Source organism: Alosa alosa, chromosome 1 (genome assembly GCF_017589495.1).
Source record: "Alosa alosa isolate M-15738 ecotype Scorff River chromosome 1, AALO_Geno_1.1, whole genome shotgun sequence".
Taxonomy (NCBI): Eukaryota; Metazoa; Chordata; class Actinopteri; order Clupeiformes; family Clupeidae; genus Alosa; species Alosa alosa.
Genome location: NC_063189.1, coordinates 10985354 through 11011641, shown reverse-complemented (window position 1 = coordinate 11011641; position 26288 = coordinate 10985354). Strand labels below are relative to the sequence as shown.

The window sequence follows — 26288 nt, the reverse complement described above, 5'->3', positions numbered from 1 at the left end:
AACTCTTTCTATGGGAACTGCAAAGCTGATTTCAGTTAGGGATGGTAGAGATGGCAACAAATGGGAAGACAGAACTATGAAAGTCAACTTCAAGCAATGTGCTTAGAGATCTAGAAGTCCAGCTGAGGAATACTGATGTATACTGTATATACTGAATGAATAGGCATGATTAATATACTATGTCATAAATTATTCTTTTTATTCTATATTTCATTCTGTTCTATTGATCTTTTTTTGGAGAAAACGTGGGAATCTTCCCAACAGAGATCAGACTTGTAGTTCAATATGTATTACCCCTTATGCTTACAGTCCATGTAGTATTTCTACTGAAAGATTTCAAGAGTAATGCACTTTTTATTTGAATCATTTGTTGTGCTTGTTCACTTGTTTCACGGCATCACTGCATTTAATTTCCATTTTTATTAGCAAAACCTGGCTAAATAATTTGTACACAGCTATTGCATATAATATGACGGTTACATTGTGTTACCTATGCAAAGCAAATAAAGTACGCTTCCAAAGTTTTATTTTCTTTCCCATCCCTTACTCCTGCAACTCTCTTAACCCTTAAAGGAGTACCGTCACACCGGTGTGACGGGAATGTTGGGAAATTAACATTCTAATCTAATCTAATAATATCTGGGTTCAATGAATTCAACATAGAATTTTAGAACCTTCAATTGTTGCGGAACTTAGAATGTTCAAAAACCTACACCTTTAAGGGTTAAAAGGAAATTAAGATACATAAAGGATATTGCTTTGCATGCAATATAGTATTGAGCATCTTATATTAACAATTAGGCTGTGCGATAGTTTGGTCAAATTAATTGTTAGGCTCTAACTACTGGCCATGAACTGGTTGGCTCTAGGGCCCAGCACTGGTGGCCTGGCCTGCCTCTGATGAACAGTACAAGGCTGTCCTCTCTGCCCCTGCTCTAATGAAGCTCTCATAAATGTGTGTGCATTCTGACAGTTTGAGACTCTGACCATGTTAAGCCCTTAAATGTCCTTTTTTTGCAGAATAAGTACCAGGACATAAGGACCAATTACCCTCTAAAACTGTGAGGGATATTAAAACGACTTGCTGTGCACCCTGTGCCATCTACAACTAATTACATTTGTGAAAAGACAGAGTAACAAGACTGGGATGATCATTTAGATGATAATCTCCAAACAAATCCGCCCGTGATAAAAATCATTCAGTCAGCCTGTTTTGAATCACCAGGTCTACACTGACATGAAAGGTATGCACATGATTTGTTGTGTAGCTCACAATTTTTTTCATTCATTTGTCTCCAAAGACATGCTGCCCTTGTGTCAGTGGAGTTTCTCTGGCACATTCTTCAGATTTGCGGTTGTCATACAGGTTGTCTCCTAATTGGCCGGCAACTCAGTAGTGCCCTCCCACACACCACCACCATTATCTTGATCCTGTCAGCATATCCACAGCAGCCTGACGGACACAAAGTAATTGAAAGACAGGACCACAGGAACCTAACTTCAATTGCATTCCCATTGGCTACAGGCCACCGCCCTGGGAGGCTTGGAGCATTCTGTGGAGCTAGTTAACCCATTAGTATTACCTCAGAGCCATGGTTTTAACCACAGTACTGAATGTGGGCCTCACTGGACTTTTTCTATAGATTCACCACAGATTCAATAAGAGCTTAACAGCCCTGTAAGGGATGCAACAGAATTTATTGCTTTTGCATTATATATCACAACAAATATTTCCCTAGTGGCAGTGACAGTGGCATGGATTTGATTGTTTTTGACTCCGTGTCTCCGTAATAAAATTCAGGTATACAGTCAGGACTAAATTGGCTGAGGCAATAACTAGATATTACCCCACAGCAGTTGGACCTTTTTGTGTTTCCTTTTCTCCCCTGGAAAGCAGGGAGTCCAAAGCACCAAGGTCTAATGTATGAACTATGTTATCACTACTGATTAATGAATCACCATTTTAAAAGGTCTCACTAATCAAAATAATGAATACGCTAGAACATTAAGGTTTTACTGAGAGGCATGCCATTAACTGATCACATCAGACCTTCATTAAGATACATTTCCATGTCTTTTTTCACTTAATTGTGAAGTGCTGTTTTGAGATGGTAATATTTGGGATCTAATAAGCTTGTCTGAGCCTTAGCAAGTCTGAACAGCATTTAATGATACAACATCTAACCAGTTTAAAACTTACTTGATTGCAGAGGGCTTGCTCCAGGAAAAAAAGCTCACCTAAGGAAACTGTTGAATAACATACTACTTTTCCTGCCCTTGAGGGTGCGTACTTAAACATATCAAGTGCATCTCACGGACACATGGCTGTGTCTGAGTTCATTGGGCAGATCTAATTAAAACTTGCTTCACTTGTACTAAAATATTCATGATACTTTGAGGAACAGCTTGACTGAAATGGAAAATGTAGACATAAAATATCTGCCTTTAATAAAAGCCACCTGCCACATGTTCAGTTCCATGAATCATTGTAACTAACTGAAACACAGCAGCAGGAAGCCTTAAGTATGTGTGTTCAAAAACTTTGGTGCTACAACACAGACCTACTACTGAGAATTAGAAACAAACACAGTGGCTTGGACTAATTCATAAATAATTCCAGTCAATCAACATTCTTGCTTCAGGAGCACGAAAGCTGCAATTTGATTGACTGCTAAGCTCAAACATCAACAACCTGTCACCAGAATCATGGACTGCATCATTAACCTGTGGCTCTCTCTCTCTCTACGTACAGGGGTGAAGTTCTTGTAGGTGCAGTTCTCGCCCTGGAACTTGCACTCGAGCAGCATGTCCTCCAGCTGGTGGCTGAGGCGGCCGATCATCTCTGTGGTGTTGAAGTGGTGCTGGGGCGACGGCGGGCTGAAGCCGGAGAAGTCCAGCAGGCGCAGGAGCCGCTCATGGTGAGTGCTGTGCCGGAGCATGGCCGCGCTCCGGCGGTTGACCGAGTGGTTCTGGTGCATGATGTCCATCCAGTAGCCGCTGTGGTACAGGTCGGCCTGGGTCAGCGCCGACACCCTGATGAAGTTCTGGTTGCAGATGGTCACCGCGGGGAAAGTCATGTTGTACGCCCACACCATGTGGATCTTGGTGACAGCTGGGAAGGAGAGCAGGTAGAGTATGCGGTTCCATGACCAGGTGCACAGGAGCCCGATGCACACCAGGATGGCGAGGAGCCAGAGAACTTGATGCGGTCTGGACTTGTCCCCCGAAAAGACATATTTCAGCCCGTGTACCTTCGTCCTGGTCACAAACGCCACAGTGATCTCTTTAAAGCTGTTTTTCAGAGCTGTGCTTCCAGTGTGGTGAGCGGCTTTCCCTTGAGCATAACTGGGGAGGTTCCTCTCACTTGGTTCTTTTGACACTACACCAAGTACCATCCTGCTTGTATTTCTCCTGGTGTTTGCACGTCATACAAAATGCATTTTACAATAAAAGGTTTAGGAGCTCAGTTTTTTAAAAAAAAAAAAAAAAAATAGTCCCATGAACAAACGCTCCACACTGCTGACTCTCTTATAGTGCCACTGAGAGGTTGCTTTTCATTCTCTCTAAATCTCAGTACAGCACATAATGGCTCCACCTGAGCAACACTACAGCAATTATGCAACGTAAAAAAGTCAACGCATTCTTGAAGGATAGGGCTGCTGAATGATTGCGCAAAACGTATCAGAAAATCACCATATCAATCAAAGCACAATTAAAATCAAGTCAATTAAAACAAAACAAAACATGTAGGTTTGGAAGAAGAAAACAATGTTACCACGCTCACAGTCCAGTTGCAGAATGGCAGCTAGATGAATTGAATTGGCAGTGTCGGCACGGTGTCAATCACTATTAGTCCACAGGTCCCAAGTGGTAATGCATAAAACGAGAGAGCCACTTCAGACAACACCCTGGTAATCAGCAAACACTTCACTTGTCTTCACCTTTTTTCTCGTGAGGAAAGCAATGGATCCACGATACCTCCAGCTTTGCCTTTTGCTTCTGATAGCCCAACCCCTTCCTCTCAGATATGTTCTTTTTCCTTTTTTTCCCAGTCGGTGGGTTTGCTGCAGGCTCACCAAGCTACATTTTCTTTCCACCAGTCGCTACTAGGTAGTGGGGAGGGAATGAGGAAGGTGGGGTGGAGGAGTGAAATGTTTTTTCTGTCAATGCAGGAATATGAATGGCACTGATACGATCGCTGGGCAAACACCAAACAGCCAAAATCACTGAAGGAGATCTCCAGTGATGTTTGTTCTGTAATGGAATCGGCTGTCACGGGGTGGGAGTCTGCTCATCCATCAATGCCTCATGGCTCATTGATTGAGAACTGTGAACGCACTATCTGTCATAATTACCTTAACCAATCTCTAAAGGCCAAAACATATGCTGTGCATGCACAAGGAACTGTCTAGGAGTCACATCATTGGATCACAATACACTTTAGCAGACGCACTGAGGCACATGAAAAATTATCAAAGTAAACTTGCTCTTCACCACTGGCCACCTGTCGAGCAAGAGCAAACATAAAACACAGACAGGCTTCTAAAAATAGATATTTTTGGGTCCTGAAATACTCACAGAAGCAGTAACTTTCTGTCTCAGGGACTACACTGTAGCTAAGTTCTTGGTTTGGGAGTCATGTGATGTGAACCGTAAAGACAAGAGCCCATCAAAAGCTTTCTCAAGAGACGCAATAGCAATACTGTATCGTACTGCATTTAGAAAAAACTCTCTCTTGTCTACCATCAAACATCCTGTAAACACACAGTCTCACTTTCAAAGAACCATCACTTTTAACAACCCTTAACCCTTAAAGGTGTAGGTTTTTGAACATTCTAAGTTCCGCAACAATTAAAGGTTCTAAAATTCTATGTTGAATTCAATGAACCCAGATATTCTTTAGAACATTCATTTCCCAACATTCCCGTCACACCGGTGTGACGGTACTCCTTTAAGGGTTAAAGGACAATTAAGTTAATTCAACATAGAATTTTAGAACCTTTAATTGTTGCAGAACTTAGAATGTTCAAAAACCTACACCTTTAAGGGTGGGTCTTTGGGAAAGAGTAGACAGCAGAAAGATGGAGCCACTTTCATGTATTGCGTTTGTTCCGTTTCGATGGGAGTCTGAGTTCCCTCTGTATCTGACCTGTATACCAGCCCCTGCAGTTAATGACTAATGTGCTTTGCCTGGGGCACATGTTCATGCCAGAGGGCTGTTTGGACCCTCCGCTGTTTACAAATGACCTACTTCTTACTGAGCAACACAAAAACACCTGAATTGAATATCAAATATCGAACCATCTGCAGAGCAGCAAAAAATGTCTCCCTACATCTGAAGGACGATGAATATGACTTAGAAACACACAGAGTGGATAATCTCAGCAGACATTCCTAGTATATAAGTAAGTTTAAGTATATATACTCTTTTGATCCCGTGAGGGAAATTTGGTCTCTGCATTTATCCCAATCCGTGAATTAGTGAAACACACTCAGCACACAGTGAACACACAGTGAGGTGAAGCACACACTAATCCCGGCGCAGTGAGCTGCCTGCAACAACAGCGGCGCTCAGGGAGCAGTGAGGGGTTAGGTACCTTGCTCAAGGGCACTTCAGCCGCGCTTACTGGTCAGGGTTCGAACCGGCAACCCTCCGGTTACAAGTTCGAAGCGCTAACCAGTAGGCCACGCCTGCCCGTGCAATGGCAGAGCCTCGCCGAAGGTGAACCACCTTCTTGATCATGGTATCTCCCCTGCCAGGTAAGTATCCTTTTGAACCTGAATGCATGTAAAAATCTATTTAGCACCCAGTGCACAGACCAAACCCTTAAGAACTACAGAAATTCAATTGAATCCATGTCACTGAAAAGAGAATTACTGATCTGGGGCCGGTTCCCCAAAACGTTCTTATCGCTAAGTAGTTCTTAACCTATTCCTTAACCTCTTTCTTAATGTTATGGCACGATTCCCGACACGTTCGTACGCTAAGTATATCTTCTGTAAGTCACATGTTCGTAAGGTTGGTCTGGACCATTCGTAAGCTCTCTCTTAGAGTTGTTTGAGCTCAAGACGCTAGTAGCCGCCACTGTGCAGCAAGTCAAACTATGGTAGGCTACAGTAGGTTATGTTGACAATGTTGTGGCTCAACGATGATTTTATGTTATGGACATTTTAAGACTAATAATAAAATATGTTTGCAATGGATACAGGCCTATTTATGAAGTTTAGGCTACTTTATTTGTTATCAGAACTAATATGGTGGTAATTAGCCTAGGCTATTTCGTAATGTCATTAAAGCGTTCAAATTGGCAATCACTTTTGATAATTAAAAGCTGGCAAAAAATTTGCCTCTAAATGGCTATCTATAAAGGGTAAGCATGGTGGTGTCCAGTAAGCGACCAACTATGGCAGCGATCCAACGTGTCCTTGTATTGAACCAAAGACGGCGTCGGCCGTGGAGCCGTGTAGTCCATGTCGCTCCATAGCTCTTTTTTGTTGCTGTTGCACAAGTTATTCCGAAAGCTGGAAAACAGTGTCATCTTGTGCAAGCTCCCCTCGTCCAGCAAAACTTCAAGTTCATCTGACGAGAAGCTTGGTGCCCTTTTTTTTACGTTGCTTACCCACTGTATTCTGTAGGCTATCTAACTCTCTCTCTCTTCATTGTAGATAGGTGGATTTTTAAACATTAACCAATGGCAATCAATACCGCATTAAACAGAAGTAACTGCAGCTGCTGGCCGATCAATTTTGATTGTACAGATAGACAGATAGATAAATACTTTATTGATCCCCATAGACTTCATTCTTGCACTGTTGGACTTACTCATTTGCACCATCACCATGACACTCACTCACACAGAGCACCTTACCTTACCTTACCTTACTATGCACAGAGAATCACAGGCTCAGTCCCTGCCTCAGTCATTGCAAGCGCCTCTTGATTGATTAATCACCCACTATGTGGATACTGTTTTTAGAATTGATTTAGATTAAGTGTTATTTAGTATAATTTGTATTTTAGTATATTTAGTATATTCTTTATACTAAATATACAACCTCCTGCTAAATGTCAGCAAGACCAAGGAGATTGTTGTCAACTTTCAGAGAGGCCACAAACAACTGCCACCACTGTCCATCGACGGAGATGCTGTGGAGAGAGTGAGCAGCACAAAATTTCTGGGGGTGCACATCAGCGACGACCTCTCCTGGACCACCAACACCGCATCACTGGCTTAAGAAAGCCCCAGCAGCCTCTACTTCTTTGCGCAAATTGAAGAAGGCAAGTGCCACGCCTCCCGTCATGACTACATTCTATAGAGGGACCATCGAGAGCATCGTCTCCAGCAGCATCACAGTGTGGGGCGGAAGCTGCACAGATCACCACCAGACTGGCAAGTAGCTTCATCCACCAAGCAATCAGGATGCTGAACACTCTACCCACTCTCCCATCACTGACAGCGCCCCCCACCCACCAGCCAGCCAGGAAACTAGGATCCTGTCTACCCTAATCCCCCCCCCCCCCCAACACCGCCCTGTGGAACTGCACTGTGACTGCGCAGCCTAACGTGTTGCTGCTTCACATCAAGCCTGATATACTTGAAATTACTGCATACTGCATATCAATGTAAATATACAGGTCACACAAGCACAAGTTTAAACTTCATGTAACTGATAAGACTATATAAATACACAACACAACTACCTCTATTTTTTTTTTTTTTATATATATATATGTCCTATATTTCTATTTTGATACATACATGTTCTATATTTCAGTCTTGCACTTTAATTTAATGTTTATTGTCTATGGCTATAGTATGTCTATGTCTGTATTTAAAGTATGTCTATGTCTGCATGGGAAAGTAAGAAACGAAATTTCAATTCTTTGTATGACCAGTGCATGTAAAGAAATTGACAATAAAAGCCGACTTGACCTGACTTTGACTTTATCTTCTACTGTCCTTATTGCTTAGTTGTGTTTTTTATTTTATATACTTTTAATTACTTTTTTCTGCTGTTAGTGAATGTGTGTGTGATGTCTGTATGCTACTGAGACCTTGAATTTCCCCTGGGGATCAATAAAGTATCTATCTATCTATCTATATCATGTGAGCTTAATACTGACAATTTGATAATTTAATTAATAGTCTATATTTTACTGATAACTTAAACTATGTTAAAATAAATGTTACTGGAGTAATTTGAGGAATGTTTCATTTGCAACAGGCTCATTTCATAGGTTGATGTGTTACTATATGGGTGAGCTGATTTGACCATGCAAATTGTTGATCTCCCAGGAAAACATGGACCAACAGCATGAAATGGTCTATAATCTCAGACACTTCCTCCATCTCGACTTTCAATTACAGTAGTTCTCACACTTCGCTGGACCATTCTAATGAAAGGATCTGTTCATAAATTGCTTGGAGTCACATGAGTTTTTTAATTACCTTCTTTAGTCACTCTCATCATCTTTCAAAGGCAAGTACAGTGATATTCATATAGTCACAGCTTCCATCATCCAGATCGCAATATGTTGCTTAATTAAAACAAAACATCCTCAGGGTTACTTAAGGAATGCTTTTCTTCACAAAGAAAATCAAAAGATGCTAATTAATACACATACCAGTAATTGCATGTTATTGTATATCCATATCTCCAGTGAAAGGGCTGTTTATATATAAGAGAAAAAAAACAACCTTAGCCGCCCTTGTCCAATCATAGAAAATTACTTTCAACTCTAAGTTGTTAGGAGTCTGTCTAGTGGACATGGCAATGATCTGTGGGGGATTTATGCAGACCAAAGTGCTTTATATCGATTGGGCGAGGCTTAAAATCTAATAGCCTTGTCTTATCATTCTTTGCAGTATACTGCATAAGTATGCAGAGTGTATTACTGCCAGAAATGACACATTTCAATGTTGAATCTGGGAACCTTTAGCCTGGGTGCCATTCCGAACTTAGTCCCATTGTGGTGGAAGTATGCTCGCCCTAAATCGGGCGGACCAATCAAATCAGGCTTTACGATGATGGACAGGTGAGCAACAGCGCCTGGTCTATCACGTCGTCTGAGCACGCTTAGATTAGGCTTATGTTTGAAACAAAAACGCTGTGGCTAGAAGGATACATGGCTTTTAAGACCCCATATGGAAAATTCATATTGTTTAATGAGTTTGTATCACTGAAAACGATTATTTCTGAAAACTTTGGCCAAAGTTGAGATGTGGGAAAACTGGTGGTTTCACTTTCATCAAGGGAAAACAGCGCTGTTGCATTGCGACATGTTCCCTCGTTCGTTTGAAATCTCTGATTGACAGCCTTTCCCAGCTGTTTAACATGTTTGTAGCATATCACTGTTCAACAGAATTATTTTTAAAAACGGAGGGGATATAGGAGAAGAAGGATGGTTCATGTGTTTTCTTCCTACACCTCACGGTAAGCTATTTTGTTGCTCTGATTGGTTAGGTCTATCCAATTGAGTGCAGAGGCATTCCCCCCCTGTGTCGGTTGAAACACGCCCCATAATTACGTGCCAATGGAGCAGTATCAGACTCATATTCTGACTAGAATTTGAGTATGACAACGTCAGGCTAGGCAACCTCCTTAATTAAGACTACATTTATAAGGCTATTTCCTTTTTATGAGCAGAGAAAGGAATATAAACACTAATGGAAATGAAACCAATGCATTTATACTGATGTCATTACTAATTCTGTTATTTGTCACTATAGGGAGTATCGCTGGCATGCATAGATATGAACCACCCTGAGGACACAAACACCCATTGGTGAAGTGTACCATGGGGACGAATGTCATTCATTTTGATGAGCCAAAATCAGACCTGTCATTTCTATAGTTAAATTTTTTTGTGCAATCTGACCCCGTTTTGTAAATTATGATGAATGAATGAATGAATGAATGAATGAATGAATGAATGGGCTGGATTTAAGTCTTCTGAATGCCATACTGTATACTGACACCTCAACTATTAAGTATCATGTGCAAGCTTGCCAAAATGGGACCTATTGCATATTTTGTGTTTTTGGTTAACTAATAGAACATTTATTCATCAATAATTTGACTAATTTCAGATACCAGACTCCTACCTTACGAAAATGAACAAGCGAGTGTGAGGCTGGCAGCCCTTTGCAAACCATCACTGGGGATGCCTTCCAGCAGTTTTGTTTCCAAGCTATATGACCCTAGAGAAAGTAATCTTCTGTGCTACACTCACCCTCTCATTTACTTAGCAAAACAGGAATTTAGCAAAACAATGAGGTTAATGACACATGACAACCCATAAAAGAAAAGTTCATAACAGTTGTAGGTTAACAGAGCAGTGAACTTGATGAATAGTACAGGTACTGTACCCTGGAAATCCAGAGTTCTCGCGAGAGCACAATTTGAATTGTGCCCGCAAGATACTCTGGCCACGAGCAATGATCCAAATTTCTTCTATCTCTCGAGCGAGAGGGACCAATCAAATCGGTGTAGGCGGGACAAAGGCGAGCTACACTGATGACTGACACTGATGAATTGTTGTGATTGGTTGTAGCGTTATCCAACTGCGTGCAGTGAGAGTTTCAAATGCATGCTTGGTGCCGCCCCTCAAATTGGGCCATTTTCATTACTCGTGGCCAGACCCTTAATCTGAAAGATTCCAGGGTGTGGTTTACCAGGCTACAGGTACTGAGCTTTGGCACAGGTCTTATGGAGCAGTCAAAAAGACCAAAGCATCTTTGCCTCCCCTTTTGTTTATTCCTTTTTATGTGGTCTGAATCTACAAACCTATTATTTAGTCAACTTTCTAACTGTTGAAGGCTAAAGTTTCTCAGAGCCTCTAGGCACAATACTGGTGTGCATGTTATGAGTGACTCAATATTCTGAAGCAGTACATTAAAATGGATTATGAGCAATATTAAGCCCCAGAGATGAGAGCCTGTGCATGACTACTGCTTTTTGAGGTGACATGCCTGAGGTGAGTGTATATTGCACAACGGGGTCCATCATTATATGAATCATTGGAAGTAAGTAAACGCAGAACTCTAATGATATGATGCACTTGACACCTCAGAGTAATATCCAATATGCAATTCTGAGGACACATCTGAAGCATTTATCAGTCTTCATGTGAAAACAAACACAAGCACAGCAGTTCAAGGGCACTTCTACAATGTGTCACAATAAACACTGTAGTCAGATTCTCAAGAGTAGAAATGAAGTCTGTTGAAATCCTTAGTTCACATAGTGCCACACAAGCTCCAAAAAAATCTCAGATATTGTGAATGATCTAGAATTGAACTAGGATTTGAAAAAGAAAATCACACAACCGTGAGAAAACCTTTAGCAGGTATGCAATCAATATCGTCTATGCAATCATTTGAATGTAAACTTTGATATGGTGAAATATGCATTACACACAATGATGAACCTTAAGCACATACACTGATATCAATCATCCTATCAGAACAGTATATGCTATAATTAAATTATCACTAAAGGTATAACATGCATACTGTTATGTGGTGTGACAATGTACGCTAATAGGCACTGGTCAAGGACATAAGGGAAATACACACATAAATGTACTATACATGTTTTATATTTGAAGCTAAAGAGAAAATCCAGATGGATCCACAAGCATCAGGATCATGCTATCACTCCAGAGCCAGGCAGCATGACAAATAAGGGTTCAGCACCACGGACAGCAGCCACAGTATTGTGGGCATGTGGGGTGCGCGTGGGGGACAGGCAGTGCCAAACCCTGTCCCACCGTACCAATGAGATTAGAGCCTGCAGCTGGGCCTCATTAGCGCTCATTAGAAGAGGATAAAAAGTGGCCCAGCAGGTCGTCCCTCCTGTCAAGGTGGAGGCTTTCAGCATTGTGCGGTCTAGCCTGATTCTCTTCATCTCTCCCTTACCTCACATCTTTACAACAGGCTATCTTCTTCTTACTCCCTCTGGCACTCTTAAAGACCCTTTCGATCTCTTGAAACATATGACACATGCACATCTATTAATATACAGTTACACTTTACTTGAAGGTATCTACATAAGAGTGACATGACACTGTCATGAACGTGTCATTAACATTAAAAACAAGTCACAAACGTTTATGACATAACGCTTCTGTCATTAAGTGTCATTCGTTTTTTGTCATGACAAGTTAGGTTTAGGGTTAGAGTTCATGTGTCATGACAGTGTCATATGTTCATGACAGTGTCATATATTTATGACAGTGTCATGTCACTCTTATGTAGATACCTTCAAGTAAAATGTTACCCAATGTACAATATAGAATGGAGCACAAGATGTTACCATCTGGCGTATGCTTGAGTTCACCTATTGCCCTTAAGAACAGATATAAAAAATCCTCCCTCCCTCAGTTTATTCAAGCCCCAAATGCAGACAACAGAAGAGGTGACTGCCATAGCAATAAATCTCTCCCTAGTTTTTTTTAATCTTTTATTTTTTTTATTCTACAAGTACAGTACTTCTGCTGTTGTTGTATATTTAATGTGGTGTATGTTTTCTTTGCTTGCTGCAACACAAATTACCCTGGGACAAATAATGGGACAAATAATGAATTGGCTTGAATTGCCAGATGTAAATTATTTGATTTAGGCATCATTGTTACAGAACTGTAATGACAGAGTGAAGCAGTCATATACAATATCTATTAGTAATGGGAAGATTGTTAAATGTTAAATATGATTTATAAGATGTTTGGATTAGGCATGAATAACAAACAGCCATATTCAAAAATAAAATACCAGGGGACACTCTTTCCTTCTCCCTTCACAAACATTCCTGGTGCATACCATGGGTGAGTGCACAAGGAATACTAAAACATTGCGTAGCATGCCTCATTAAAGAACTGCACTTGGAAGGAATTCTAATGGCCTCATTAGGTATGGAAATCCAAACCTTTCCAACCTCTGTGACCATGTTAGACTTGGATGATTTATACCAAGCTAAGAATTATACCTGACAAATCACAAGACATGGTCAGCTTTTTTAATCAACAGAGAGTTTGTTCTAGTGTTATCTATACATTATCCACAGTATGCTTTGGACAACATGTCAGAGGGCATGTCAAGCTGGGGAAGTTAAAGTGGCTAGCAGGTCTTGTTAACAGCATTACTAATCGTGTTACACATATGTACATAGACTACATAGTAATCGCAGTTTATGCACATTCCATGAAATGCTCCAACATGTCAAGTCAAAACAAAACCCAATTAATCAAAATATTAGCTCTTAATCTATTAGGACATACTGGAGATTGCTGCTGCAATAGTGATTGCATGCCCTGACCTCAGTAGTGACAGCAAAATGAGAATACTGGTAACCCAAAGGTTCCATTAAGATGTTTCATACCCCAGACTTAAGAAGAAAGCAACATCTATAAAACTTGAAAGATTGCTTCAAAGATTATGTCCTGTTGATGACAACTGTATAACTGCTGAACTGTCCAAATAAAATTTGTTTTTAAAGGATAGGATGTGCTATTGTAAATCTACTATTACCACTACTAATAGTATAGGTAACATTTTTTCAGGCAGGATTTTTGCACAGTGCACAATCAACTTAATACTGTGGATTAAATCTACTCTCTTACACCACTGCCTAAGCTTTGGTACATTAAACAGATAATGTCATCAACTGTGCTTTCAGGTCTGCCTACATTTTCCATGAACTTCCTATAGACCCTTTCAACAATAAAAACAAAAACAATGCTTGAACGTTCTATTTAGTTCCCAATATACTTCCTCTGCATTAAGATAACATATGGAATGTTAAAACGGAAGCCTTGTGGGGCCAACTATGATGCTGATAATGGAACTCTCTTGAAAGGGTCTATTAAAGCACATTCCACATACAGACGTGTGAGCTGAATCTTCACTTCACGCCTTCTGCGTGCGTTGCTTTGACTCATTTCAAACATGTTTTTGGGAGCGAGTGCAGCATGTTTATACCTGATAGGAGGTGTTAACGCCATCTGGTCAGCAAGGTCTCGCCCCAGGTCTTCTCCACTACACTCACTCCTCTAAACATTACATATTGTTCCAACAGGACACAGGAGACTGAGAGCCCAACGAGACTACATCACAACCACTGTCATTCACAAAGCCAGTTGAACAAGAAAGACACACAGTCTAATCAGGGCTGCTCAATCATCATTTTTCATGGCTTATATGTTATCAATAGACATTCATTATCTCTATGCTATTTCCCATGATTATGCCAAGAGAAAAACATCTACAATTACGCTAGAACAGAAGGTGTTCTCACTCAACAGCTGATGTGATGTTCATTATGGTCTCAGCATTTACTCTGCCATGCTTTCAGGTTAATATGAGGTTTTCAGGCTTGCTCCTTATCCCTCCTTTGGCTCATCAGCAAACATGCAATACCAAACGTTCTTTCTGTTAATACCTCACTCACTGACACACTTAGGCTGTCAGAGTCTTTAGTCTACTAATAGGTTACATACTGTAGTAGTAAATAATAATACAGTATTTTGGATGAAGATGCTGTGGGCCAGACGCTTAGATTTTGCTCTTTTCTCTGCACATGCTCACAGTGATTACAAGAGGAGTTATTGACAAACGAGAGACTAAAATGATAAATCTGAGTTCAGAATAAACAGATGCGTACACTGCAAATATTGATCTTCAGTAAGCTGACTACACTTCTGAATGGCCCGGAACTTGCTCCTTGTTTGCATGACACCACTCTGTAAACAATACAGAGACGATGATGTATTAGAGAGGTTATTAAATTAATTTGTCTAAATTTGTATGCAATTGCCTCATCTACAGTAGCACTGCACAGACTCAAATCTATGGGCTGATTCTGCAGAGCTGTGGAAATGACTGGCTTAATATTCCATTTTTCATTACCATTGTTTTGTATGGCATCGGTCGATTTCTGCTTGAATTATTAAAACACAGTCATGGAGGACGAGTTCTGCCAGCCATTTAGGGCCCCTGAATGGTTTATATCACCATTTATCACAATGGATCTGGCTGCATGGCCCTCTGGTGGCCATTCAAAGGACTGACAGTGGACAGATTAAAATAGCAGCTCATTAGGAAGAACGATACCCCACCCCACTCACACCTCCTTATACCAGTTTTGGACCAAACAAAGGGCTGCTCTCACACAAACCAAATCTAATTTCAGGGGCTGCTGAATAGCTGTGAATTGTAATTAAAAACGCAATTTGCAGGGTAAGGATGAGAATTATGAGGTTAACCCCCCCACACACACACTTATCTGACTGTTTGTGTGCAAAAGCTTGATTTACCGTAGGCTTCCCATTTATTTTATTTCTTAAATGTATTTGATTGCATTTTATTTAGCCTTGGTAACTCCATTTTTTTTAACATAATATAATCTACAGTGAAGGGGATAAAAACCTGAGTATTCCCTATGGAGTCAATCTTGACATATTACTGGGCCTATCTGAGATTCTACATCACCAAAATACTCTGGTTGGCTTGAGCAAAAGACCAGAGAACCCAATTAAAATGCTATGATCCCATTGGCTGGGTGAATGAAAGGTGAAGGGCATTCTCTTCGCAGGGTGCTATAAGATTTTTGGAACAAGAAAGCGATGAGACTGGGGGTGGGGGACTTTGTAGTTCTCCCTCTCATTGTCTTTCTGCAACTTACTCTCTCTCTCTGCCCTTCTGGTACACACACACACACATTAGTAACAAATCACTTTCAATGTCTAAAATTGCACACATACAGCACACTGGGGTCACAGTTATCTAATGTGGATGTAAGACATAAACATACAGGTGGGTCTCAAAAAAAATAGAATATCATGGAAAAGTATATTCTAGATTCATTAGATATAAAGTGATATATATCAAGCCATTTTTGTTGTAATCTTGATGATTAAGGCTTACAGGTCATGAAAACCAAAAACGAGTATCTCAAAATATAAGAAAAAAGCGGTTATAATCAGGGTTCTAAATTAACACCCGCCAACCCGGCCAAATGCGGGTTCAAATTCATTTTGGCGGGTGTTAAAGGTTGTATCAGCGATTGGAGGCCCCAAAAAGACCCTAACATAAATGATCACATTCCTGTAATCTTTCCTAACGATCCGCTAGCTGTCTGCCCCATAAGCAGGCCGTCAAAAAAATGTGTCTCTGTAGGCAGCCTAGGCTCTGAGATCTGTACACAAAAACAATTGCTACCAACAAGGGTTGGCAACCCACTCAAAGGCAAAATAAAGTGTTTCAACCAATAACCGATGAGATGCGCGTTTAGGAGAGTTTTAATTGCACAAGAGGGAGGGGGAGGGATTAGCAAGCTAGCTCTCTGTTTTGTTTGAACATCAACAGAAGTGACGTATCCCCGCTATCGCTGATACATTCTTTAATAAAACCTTTCTAGCCAGTTTGGCCGGTGATGCATGAGGCATTACACACATGATACATAAGGCTCTGTCTCGTTCATCTATCCCCCTGGCAGTACTTCCTACATTTCCCATGAACACTGTTCCGTAATGCTACGTGATTACGTTTCATATGCCCATTGGTTGCGCGCAGTTTGCAGTGAAACCAGCGCGAGAGACCATGGAAATGAACGGAGCGTCTACTAGAAAACACAAGGAGGAAGAACAAACGGAGCCAGAGCAGGGAGCATAGACAAAGAGGAGGGAGTTAGGTATTAAAGTAAAATAAAAAGTAGGGCTGTCAAAATTAACGCATTAATCGCAGCGATTCATTTTGAAATACATAACACATTACAAAATATTAACGCAATTAATTGATATCTCCTTTTTAATATAGGAAACGTATAAAATGAAATCATGAAGGCAAAACAAAATTTGGCTAGTGGAAATTCTGATTGGCTGGTAACTTCAGAAAGTTACCAGCCACATTGGCTGGTGATCAAAAAAGTTAATTTAGAACCCTGGTTATAATACAGAAATGTCGGTTTCCTGAGCCTTTAAAGTCTTAGGGCCCTATTTTCGCAATGCAAAACCCAGCACAAAGTGTATTATTATCCCGACGCAAAGCGTATTCCTATCGTACACTCGAGTTTTTTGCCATGCCCTTCTCTTTTATTACACAAGGTGCTCAGGGGTGTGGCAATTAACGACCTAAGGTGTGGTCTGGCGCATTTTCTAAAAATCATTATCTTACACTATCTAAAAAGCATTACGGCACTGACCAAGAAAAACCTGGGGCCGGTTCCCTGATAACGCTCACTCTTAGCGTGCTAAGAAGACTCAAAAGATATATCTTACCAAAGTTGTTTATTTTCCTAAGTGTGTTCCCCTAAGTGTCCCTTAGGAAGCTTCTTAACACGCTGCCTCGACGTTCGACGTTCCAAAGGCGCTGCCCCAAGTGAAGGTGCTGAATTAGTTGGCATCGATTGCTCAAGAATCGATTGTATACAAATTATGTAATACACTTTTATATTAATGGTAAGGTACATTACAATTAGAATTGATTGGCAAGCAGCTGCAGTTACTTCTTTTTAATGCGGTATTGATTAATGTTTTAATGCATTGGTTAATGTTTTCAATGAAAAGCAACTTATCTACAATGAACTGAGAGAGAGTTACAGAATATACGTAAGTAAGTATATGGTGGGGAAGCAACGTAAAAAAAGGGCACCAAGCTTCTCGTCAGAGGAACTTGGAGTTTTGCTGGACGAGGTGAGCTTGCACAAGGTGACACTGTTGTCCAGCTTTCGGAATAACTTGTGCAACAGCACCAAAAAAGAGCTATGGAGCGACATGGACTAAACGGTTCCGCGGCCGGCGTCGTCTTTGGTTCAATACAAGAACACGTTGGATCGCTGCCATAGTCGCTTACACCCCCATGCTTACCCATTTATAGATCTTAGCCATTTAGAGGCAAATTCTTTGCCAGCTTTTAATTATCAAAAGTGATTGCCAATTTGAACGCTTTAATGGCATTACAAAATAGCCTAGGCTAATTACCACCATAGTTCTGATACCAAATGAAGTAAACTTCATACATATCCATTGCAAACATATTTTATTATTAGTCTTAAAATGTCCATAACATAAAATCATCGTTGAGCCACAACATTGTCAATATACTGTACCATAGTTTGACTTGTAGTGCGCTGCGCTGATTTCTAAAGACTGCTGCACAGTGGCGGCGACTAGTGTCTTGAGCTCAAACAACGCTAAGAGAGAGCTTACGAATGGTCCACACCAACCTTACGAACGTGTGACTTACAGAAGATATACAGTACCCTCCAGAATTATTTGCATCCCATGCTAAAGTTGACTAAAATCTGGTATAACAAATAATCTGTTGGTGATTTATTGTAATCTAACAATGAAAACAAATAGGAAAAATCCACCCTTGAAGGGAAGCAAATTTGTTTTGAGAAAAAGGAAAATATCATAAAGAAATAAATATTTTTAACAAAAACATGTTGCTCACAATTATTGGCACCCCTGCTTAATAAAACAGCTTGTAATATTCACCTATGACACCCCATAGAGTTGGAGAATACAAAGCAAGAGATTTAAGACTGTTGGTCTTTACAAAATCTCCCCAGATTGTCCAGATTCTTAGGTCCACACTTGTGCATTCTCCTTTTTGACTCACCCCACTGTTTTTCTATGTTTCTATGAGTTTAAATCAGGGAACTGAGATGGAAATGGCCGAAGCTTGATTTTGCGTTCAGTAAACCATATTTGTTTTGATCAGGACGTTTGTTGTGGTTCATTGACCTGAAATATGATCCGATTATGACCAACGTTTAGTATCTTGGCAGAGATTGACAGATTTCCTTTAAAAATGTTCAGGTTTTTCATGTTACCATGCACCTTAATTAGATTCCCAAGGCCTTTGGGAATAAAAACAGCCCCACAATAGCACAGCCTCTCCACCATAATTCTCATTAAAGGAGAATTCCGGTGTGATATTGACCTAAAGTGTATTGAAACATGATACTGAGTGTGAACGTATGTCTCATAGCCCATCTTGGCTTGTCCCCTGCACTCCAAAAAATCTGGCTAGTTAGCCCGATGCTACCAACAGCTTTTTCAATAGTGGTGCTTGTGCATCGGGCCTAGCCATGCAAATAAATCACTGTTTTACACCCATTTACGAGGCTCAATGTATCTCCACACTTCATTGGTAGACTTCTGAGGGCCCTGACATTTAAAACGAGACATTGAGAACTTTGAAAAAGCACTGGTAGTTTACTTACAAGACGATTTATACAGACAGTATCTTCACAAAGTTTAGCGTTTGCTGCCATCTTGAATTTAGTCACGATAAGTCGAGCGACGAGTAAGAATGAACAGGTATGATAAGGGATCAGATTCCAAAAATAATTCAGTGGAAATGCATGGATTCCAGTTGCTGCTACTGGAAGAAACTGGAATCCATGCATTTCCACTGAATTATTTTTGGAATCTGATCCCTTATCATACCTGTCTTATCTTACCATCCTCCATACTGTACGTGGGGGTGAGATAACCAAGGGTCTTTGTCCAAGCATGTTTGTTACGTCCAGTTGATTAGAACCTTTGAATCATTGTTTTAACTGTAAATATAGGCATTTCAACAAAGTACCTAGTTTCTATAGACATTCACTGATTTACAAATGTCAACACACTTTCTTTTTATTTAAATTTAGTGCATTCTCTTGTCTTTCTGATGTTGAAAAATGACAAGAGGATTTAGCCTCTGTGTCACTTTATTTTCATACCTTAGTGAATATGGGTGGATTTTTCCTTGTTTTCATTGTGAGAGTACAATGAATCATCAAAATATTATTATTTATGCCTGTTTTTAGTCAACATTACCAAAGGTGCCAATAATTCTGGAGGGTACTGTACTTAGCGTACGAACGTGTCGGGAATCGTGCCATAACGTTAAGAGAGAGGTTAAGGAATAGGTTAAGAACTACTTAGCGATAAGAACATTTTGGGGAACCGGACCCTGGTCTATAGCGAAAGGCGCATATGAAGCACAGCTGAAGACGCACTGTTCCGAGATGTGAGCAGCAACTCCTCTGCAGGATAAATGTCCTTAGGTTTTTTATTCAGTCATTCGAACATAATTGGGGTAAGTGTTGCTTTTTTCAGGCTGTTTTCGATGGTAACACATTGTCAGTCAACAGTGAAAGTAATTAACTGTGCATAACTGTTTTGTTGTTGACATTGACACCACGTTGAAGTTTGTTTCACTTTGCCTATGAGTTGTTTTGAGAGAACAAAACAACCCCCAATGTGGACTTGACAAACCCCTAAGTTATTCGCCAGTGACCATGCTTTTTAGATTGCCAAGATATAGCCCTTAGTCTGGTTCAGTAAACACAATCACAAGCATGGGAAAGACTGCAGACTTGAAGAACTCTGCCCGGATTCCTGGCCCTACACCTGACTATCATATGCATTTGTCATGTATACAGACCTTACTGTCCTGTATTTGACCCTAGGGAGATGGGTCAGGTCCTTGAGTCGTGGATCTGCTCTTTCTTCCTATATGTATCTCCAATTCTAGGGAGTTTTTCCTCCTCGCCCCTGTTACCCATGGGCCTCTCTGTTACCCATGGGCCTCTCTCTTTCTTTTCTTTTCTTCCTTTCTTTTTCTCTGATTGTCTACACTCTGTAAAGCGCCATGATACATGTGTAATGTTTTGCTCAGTGGTCCAAACTCCTCTTTTCACATACATGTAGAAACAGAATTTGCATTTGATTTGGATATCAGGTCCAATCAATGTCCCAAGAGTCTGGAGGAAGAGTGGAGAGGCCATTTGCTGGTGTTGGTCCATTGTGTTTTATCAAATCCACTTTTTGAACTAAATTAGGGGTAAAAATGAAATTTTCCACCATTTTTTGAGACCCACCTGTAGTTTCCCCCTCTTGATAACCTGGCAACAAAATCCCCCATTGCCTTCCCTTGTGCAGGGTGACATCTTGTGGACTATCTTGTTGACTACTGACTGTATCTCTTTAAGGGCCCAGAGGTGAGGCGAGAGGAAGCATCCTACAATACAATGCGATAAAGCAGAGGGAGGACCTCCGAAGAACACCTTACTGAATCAAAACTCTATAGATATCAACACACTTTCACTAAAATGAAGGAACAAACTCAATTTAAAATGAATAGCAACTATATTTTGAAATGCTTAAATGACTGAGGGCTGATTCAGTATAAAATCTATGTTGTACAACTACTTGTTTAGCAGATTATTATGCTCAGTGACAGAGCTGTGAATGTGTGTGTGTGTGTGTGTGTGTGTGTGTGTGGGGGTGTTGTTGTATTCCCACAGATGCAGAGCTCCCTTGGCAGCACTGCATGCTCACACAAATCAGAGGGGCGACATTGGTACAGAAAATGATTGTGAAATTTCCGCTCCTCTCCAACCCTTTCATCTGTGACGTAAGCGGGGAATATGCTGCATTCCTTTCATTGGCACTCGTCTCGGTTTGGCCTGGGAGACTGCGGCTGATGTGTCTGAGAAGCTGAGGTGTGGGGGAGGACAGCCTCAATCAAAACGATGGCGCATGTCTCGAGCCCACGGCACACACACTCTGTCTCTCTCTTGCTGTATTCCCCAGGTGGTCTGGCTGCTGGGACTGCCTCTCTCTGGCGTCCCGTGCCATCTGTATCAGTAAATAACAGCTGCCGGTCTCCTCGTCTGCACCCGCACTCCACCGGGTCCCTGAGTGGCGGGGCGGGGACGAGTAATCCGCAGAGGAATAAAACCCAGAACAGCTGTGTCACTCACGGATTCGGCTGCTGTGGCCACCGGGCACACTTTGATAGACTATGATTTCTTTCGCCTTTCCTCCCTCTCTCTCTCTCTCTATTTATCCCAGAGCACCTTCTTGTGGTGCTCTTGCTTCTGCAACCCTCAGTAACACCTTGCCTTAATGCCTTTTTTTTCTTTCCACTGGGTGTCTGCAGTGCTTCAGTAAAAATGAAGAGGGTGTTGTTTTTTTCTGCTCAGTTCAGCTTAAATCAGAAACATTCTGGAAGCGACTGGCAAAGAATTGCACCTTTGATTGTTCCACAGCCCCTTTGCTTCTTCAATTCAGTATTATCTGTATATGTGCCTGTGAAGTAATGACCATGTTTCATAAATCATTGTTCTTCCCCCATCAATAATCCAAACCATGAGCATCCTCTACCTTGCTGTTTGGGGAATCTCAACTTACTTCAGAGGAGACACACAATCCAAGGCTGATGCTCGAGATGCCTTCATCTTGACAGAGGGGACTGAATATAGATCAGCGAGCGCTTAAAGGAAACTAAAGATGAATCCCTGACACAGGTAACTTGAGACAGAAGGTCATGCAAAACTCAATGAAAAAGGGAGGGCTGGTGTTTTTTCTGCTTTGAGCAGGATACTTCACAAAGCAATGAGCAGAACAAAATCACTAATGCATCAATTGCTCATGATCGTTTTGTTTATTTTCCTTTACAGCGGCCTTTTTGTCTGCCTGTCAATTCATGTTTTATTTTTCTTCCTTTCTCCAAGGTTGAGAAGCACATTATTTTTTCCTCACACTTCATTCCAAAATAAAAGCAAGCTGTGCCAACAGGCAGATGACCTCAGTATAGATTCAACACAGGGAGATCCTACTGTGAACTTTTATTTATGTTTTCCCTTTTTTTATAATAGTTGCATTGCCGGGCAGGAAATCCTTCGCTACCACTCTGCTTCAACTCACAGACAAAAGGCAGGTTAATACAGGACAACTGTCAGATAAATGCAGTGAAAACTCCCCCCACCCCACTCCACCCTACCCCAGGCTGGAATGATCAGAAATGTGGTGATGGAGCATCATATTCGACTGAACCTCAGAGTGAACACTCTTCTCCATGTAACCTCCGACAAGAGATTTATTAGAGGATCACCTTCCTATCTCTGAGACAGAGCGAAGCTCTAATGCGACAATCAATCAACGTCTATCTCACATGGCTGCTAATGTGCCTGCTAGACTGGGCTCAGCTTCCCTACGGTGCTCGTCTGCAAGCAAATTTGGACCTAATGCTTTCATTATGGAAGAGTCTTTTTAATTGGATTAAAACACTTCACTGATGAAAGGATGCAGCGTATTGTACATTCGTTACAAACACAGGTGAGATATAACCCACAATGAAATTGTTATGGTTCACACAGTAGCCATCTCATACTGTACATGGGATATGACACTTACCCCAGCAGAGTCTGACATCTTAAAACTCTCAGAGAAAAGCTCTGCCTAAACATTATCCCTTAAGAACCCATATAGCAGTGCCACTGGGTTCACGATAAATGAAGTCTGTACTCGTGCTGTAAATCGATAAAGCCACCCAGCTGACAGGGGATGTTTGTCATAGTCTGCATGGACACTCGCGCTCTCTCTCTCTCTCTCTCTCTCTCTCTCTCTCTCTCACACACACACACACACGTGGCAAAGGCCCAGAGGGTTACAGTAGGTGAATGCTATAGATGTTAAAAGACAGGGCGGTTAAGAGTTTATTTGGGGTACAATTACATAATTATCCTGGAGACACCTGGAGGGGCCAATTTAGAGGTCAGGCAACAAGTGTTGACATTGACACATACTCTGATTGGATATCAGACCTGGAGTTCAACTTGTATTGTATGGTGTCATGGTCACGGTGTGTGTACTGTATTTTTACTCTCGTTTCACAGTGAGATGTAATGTTAATGCCCACGTTGTGGTAACACTTTCTATGAAGGTTGTATTTATAGTTCCCTATGAATGCATTCATAATGTTTTATAAGGTGTCTATAAAGCATTGTAATGCTCATTATTACTATCTGTATGTATTCACAAGTTGTCATAACCAACTTCATGATGCATTATGACAGCTAATCATGAATAATTATAATTTTAATCTGAATAATGCATTATAAATGTCAAGACCTATCTGACCACTATAACCATTGCACTATCACCGTGACACTCACTCACACAGAGCACCTTACCTTACTATGCACAGAGAATCACAGGCTCAGTCCCTGCCTCAGTCATTGCAAGCGCCTCTTGATTGATTAATCACCACTATGTGGATACTGTTTTTAGAATTGATTTAGATTAAGTGTTAGTATAATTTGTATTTTAGTATATTTAGTATATTCTATATCTTCTACTGTCCTTATTGCTTAGTTGTGCTTTTATATTATTATATTATTATTATTATTATATACTTTAATTACTTTTTCTGCCGTTAGTGAATGTGTGTGTGTTGTCTGTATGCTACTGAGACCTTGAATTTCCCCTGGGGATCAATAAAGTATCTATCTATCTATCTATCTATCTATCTATCTACCTACCGTATTTTCCGGACTATAAGTCGCACTTTTTTTCATAGTTTGGCCGGTCCTGCGACTCAGGTGCAACATATATATATATATATTTATATATATGTTTTTTTCCTCTTCATGAAACATTTTTTGACTGGTGCGACTTATACTCCGGTGCGACTTATAGTCTGGTTTAGTCAGATTTTTTTTCCTTTTTTTTTTCCGCATGGCCAAATTTCCGTCAAGGATTCCCGGGACACTGAAAGACCGGGGTACACGAAACTTGGTGGGCATGTAACCCCACATGGATAGCATGGAACCATCGTTTTTCGTTTTGATCTGTAGCCCCCTTGCTGGACTGGACCCCCCGAAAGGAGGGTAGGGCAGACACAGTTTTCTGTGAATATCTCGAGAACCGTAGGGTTTAGGAGGACCACCTTTTTTTTGTATGTTGATCTCAAGGGGCCATGTCAACCCATTCCATAACCACTCATTTATATGTATATGTATAGCGCCACCTAGTTAAACACAAAAAAGTAAAAATGAGGTGTTGTAATCACAGGTATCTGTGACCTAACATAGTCAAAACTGCACGAAATTGGAAGTGTAGGATCATTATGACACCCTCTGAATGCACGCCAAGTTTTGTGGAATTCCGTTCCTGGGGGGCCACACAATAAATTAATTTATGTTATTATACACCAACTGGCCTGTAGGTGGCCGGAGACAGTTTTCTGTTAATATCTCGAGAACCGTAGGGCCTAGGAGGACCACCTTTTTTTTGTATGTTGGTCTTAAGGGGCCATGTCAACCCATCCCATTACCACTTATTTCATGTATAGCGCCACCTAGTTAAAAATTAAAAAGCAAAAAATTAGGTGTTTTCATCACAATATCTCTGGCTGATGTGGGATAATTTTTATATGTCTCTCAATGAATGTTTAGTATACCTTACTTACATACATGTAGTGAAATCTAATTACCATCCTCTTACTCTGACCCTTGTGTCATCTGAAACCCCTATGTTGGAATGTTTTGACTTAGGAAAGCTAAGATAACCCCTGTGTCACCGAACTAGGGCTGACCCTCAGGATGAGGGGTGGTAAACATTTCTTATCCGTGTTAAAAAAACAGATGGTTAGGTGATCACTGGTGGGTGACAACTTGTGATTTCCGTGGGTGTGGGTTAAGGGTATAAGAGTTGGCTCCACCCACAGATGTGTGGGCTTGTTACTTTGACATTTCATGTGGGTAACATGCTCCCGGCGTCGTGAATAAAGCTGCAGTCTCACACCAGTTGTCTTGGATTAATTTTGACCACATTAATGGCGACGAGGATGGGATTACCTATCTATGAGGCACAGTGAGGAGGACCAAAAGGCGCAGAACCCAACCATGTCGACTGGAGGGAGATCTCCTTGTGATCTTGGGAGAAGGCCGTCATCGGCAACAAACACTGCTCTGCGGCACCCAGCCTGGCCAGAGGGAATCCTCCTGTGTCTCGGATACGGTAATGACTGGATTTGGTGGTCACAGACAACTTGGTGGTGAGTCCCTGATTTTACACTTTTTAAGCTGGTAAAATAGGGAAGGCTTGTCCTACCCATGAGAGGGGTAGTGGTTGTGTACACGGTTTTCCTACCTGTGATGGAGGTAGAGGGTTTTCCTGCCTATAAGGGTGAGGCGGAGGGTTTTCCTACCTATAATAGAGGTAGAGGGTTTTCCTATCTGGGATGGAGGTAGAGGGTTTTCCTGCCTAAGGCTGAGGCGGAAGAGTGCACTATTTCCTGCCAGTGATAGTGGTAGTCTTGGTGGTGGCCTTACTGCCTATGCGTAGGTAGTAATTTTGGTTATGCGCATTGGTAAAATAGGCCTGAGAACATTAGGTATCTGATAAGATGTCCTCACATTTTGTTTGTTTTGCTCTGATTTTAGGCGTAAGGTAATTGGAAATAAAAACATCAAGGAGACACTGATATGGGGAGCAGTGAGAGTAA

The 26288-nt window shown here is 41.0% G+C and overlaps 1 protein-coding gene and 1 pseudogene across 3 annotated transcripts in view; both read right to left on the bottom strand.

Moving 5' to 3' along the window:
• Positions 1 to 26288, bottom strand: part of asic1c (acid-sensing (proton-gated) ion channel 1c) — a 127428-nt gene that overhangs the window by 22162 nt on the left and 78978 nt on the right. For 2 of the 3 annotated variants that reach the window (XM_048253761.1, XM_048253762.1), the window contains exon 1: positions 2751 to 4009. The exons of the other annotated variant lie outside the window; for it this stretch is intronic. In XM_048253761.1, coding sequence (XP_048109718.1) covers positions 2751 to 3395 — 645 coding nt within the window. In that variant the 5' untranslated portion in view covers positions 3396 to 4009. Of the gene's footprint in view, positions 1 to 2750; positions 4010 to 26288 lie in introns of those variants that run through there. 3 annotated transcript variants of the gene reach the window in all.
• Positions 5632 to 5768, bottom strand: LOC125308757 (annotated as a pseudogene).